This window comes from Nicotiana tabacum, chromosome 24 (genome assembly GCF_000715075.1).
Source record: "Nicotiana tabacum cultivar K326 chromosome 24, ASM71507v2, whole genome shotgun sequence".
NCBI lineage: Eukaryota > Viridiplantae > Streptophyta > Magnoliopsida > Solanales > Solanaceae > Nicotiana > Nicotiana tabacum.
The window spans coordinates 111,041,717-111,043,869 of record NC_134103.1 but is presented as its reverse complement, the minus strand read 5'-3'; the positions used below and the strand labels follow the sequence as shown (position 1 = coordinate 111,043,869).

Below are 2,153 nucleotides of genomic sequence, written 5' to 3'. Positions count from 1 at the left end.
CCCTTGTAATGAGGAAATGGATGAATCAGGACTCTTCTGGTCCAAGCAGGAATCACATGTTTTTTATATGAGGGACCAGGTTCTTTAGCAGTAGTTACCTTTTTAGCAAAAACTTTGTTTTTCTATTGAGACTGAAATCTAGCCTTACAAGTTTCCTTAAAGTGCCCAGTGTTACCACAGTGAGTGCAGAGCCAGTTATCAGGTACAGTAACGTACTTGATATGAGGGTTGTATGGAGCCTTTTCCCTTTGGAGCCCTATTCCTTACATATTTCCCCCATTGTTCTTATACATGGCAGTGATAGCATCAGAGGACCAGGTCCACTTGAGTGATTTTTCTAGATCACTCTTAACTCTTCCTAGATCTTCCTGAAGTTGCTTGTTTTTCTCCAGTTCGGCACACAGACTGGATTTTACTGATTTTAACTCATCTTCAATCCTAAGATGTTCCTCACTTGCAACTTCTTTTCCCTTTCGAGTAATCTCATGATCGCCTTCTCCTTTTTGTTCATCAATTGTTTCATTTAGGTCCACAACTACCACTAATAGGTCATCTCTCCCATGCTCTATGTTAGCTACCTTTTCAGTTAAGGCTTTTTTCTCTTCTTTAAGACACTCAATGGTCTCTTTTAAATCAACCACAACAACTGTTAGGTCATATCTCTCATGTTCTATGTTTGGAATTATTTCAGCTAGGGCATCCTTTTCTTTTTTCAAACTCTCAATGGTTTCTTTTAAATCAACCACACAAACTACTAGATCATATCTCTCATGTTCTACTTCTCCTAGTTCCACAGTTAATGGATTTTTATCATTTACAAGACTGTGATAAGCATCAACTAAAATATTTGCCAAAGACATAAGTTTTTTTGGAGAGTAAGACTTCAGATTTCTTTGAACATCTAGAAAGTTTACCTCATCGTCATCATCTTTATCATCGTCAGATTGTGCTATCAGGGCAAAGATAGTGTCATATTTAGTTGCTTTATTTTCCACTGCCATTATGGAGATGCCGCCTTTTTCATCATCTTCTCCAGATTCGCTGAAAGAGTCTCCCCATGTAGCAAGAGCTTGTTTCACAACGTTGTCAGCAACATCATTTCTTTTGAACCGTTTGTCAGGAACCTCATTCCTCTTAGTTGCTTTGTCTGTGTTGTGTTTGTACTGATCTTGCTTGATGAGAGAACAATCCTTGATGAAATGTCCTGACTTCCCACACTTAGCCTCTTTGCTTGCTGGAGCTGCCCCATTTTGGAATACCTCCATTTCTGCGAACTATTTTCTGAAACCTCTTTGTCAAGTAGGCCATGTCAGCATCCTCACTTGATTCATTGTTGTCCGTCTTGAGGACCATGTTCTTCTCCTATTTGGGCTCTCTTCTCTCATCGACATTCTTTTTCTTCATTTACTTTGCTATCCCAAGAACTAGGTAATACGCTAAGTATTTTCCTGACAAGTTTGTTCCTTGGAATGATTTCTCCCAGAGAATAGAGCTCATTGATGATAGAGGTGAAGCGAGTGTGCATGTCCTGAATGGACTCATCATCCTTCATCCTGAAGAGCTCATACTTTGTGGTTAGCATATCAATCTTCGACTTCTTGACTTGAGTTGTCCCTTCATGAGCTGTTTGGAAAGCTTCCCAGATCTCCTTAGCTGACTGACATGCTGAAATCCTGTTGTATTCGTCTGGTCCAATACCACATACGAGAATTGTTTTTGCTCGAAAGTTCTTCTCTATGGCCTTGCGATCAGCATCATTGAATTCCTTTCTTGTTTTGAGAACTGTTACTTCTGGGTCACCACTGGTCTTCATAGGGACGAAGGGTCCATCACAGATAATATCCCAGAGCTCTGAATCTTCAGTCATGATAAAATCATGCATCCTTGTCTTCCACCATCCATAGTATTAGTCGTTGAATCCTTTCTAGGTGTTAGCCTGATAGAAAGAACCTGCTCTGATACCAATTGATAGCAACTAAGGGTCCACCAAACTATATAGAGAACCAAGTTCTCTATTAGTTTCCCTGAGACGCACGCACAATGCAATAAATAAATAACACAATGGAAGTTTACGTGGAAAACTCCCAGCTCATGGGATTAAAAATTACGACCTACCCTTGTATGATTTCAACTTCACTACTGAGCAAACTTCA

At 39.8% G+C, this 2,153-nt stretch overlaps 1 protein-coding gene across 1 annotated transcript; it reads right to left on the bottom strand.

The window, feature by feature from the left end:
• Positions 1-1,381: 1,381 nt before the first annotated feature.
• On the bottom strand, positions 1,382-1,867 carry LOC142178407 (uncharacterized). The gene has a single exon (XM_075247748.1). The coding sequence runs from the start codon at positions 1,865-1,867 to the stop codon at positions 1,382-1,384; it is 486 nt and encodes a 161-aa protein (XP_075103849.1).
• Positions 1,868-2,153: the final 286 nt, after the last annotated feature.

Excerpts from the sequence above, each read along its gene's own strand:
- LOC142178407 (XM_075247748.1), bottom strand. The coding sequence starts at position 1,867 with ATGACTGAAGATTCAGAGCTCTGGGATATTATCTGTGATGGACCCTTC.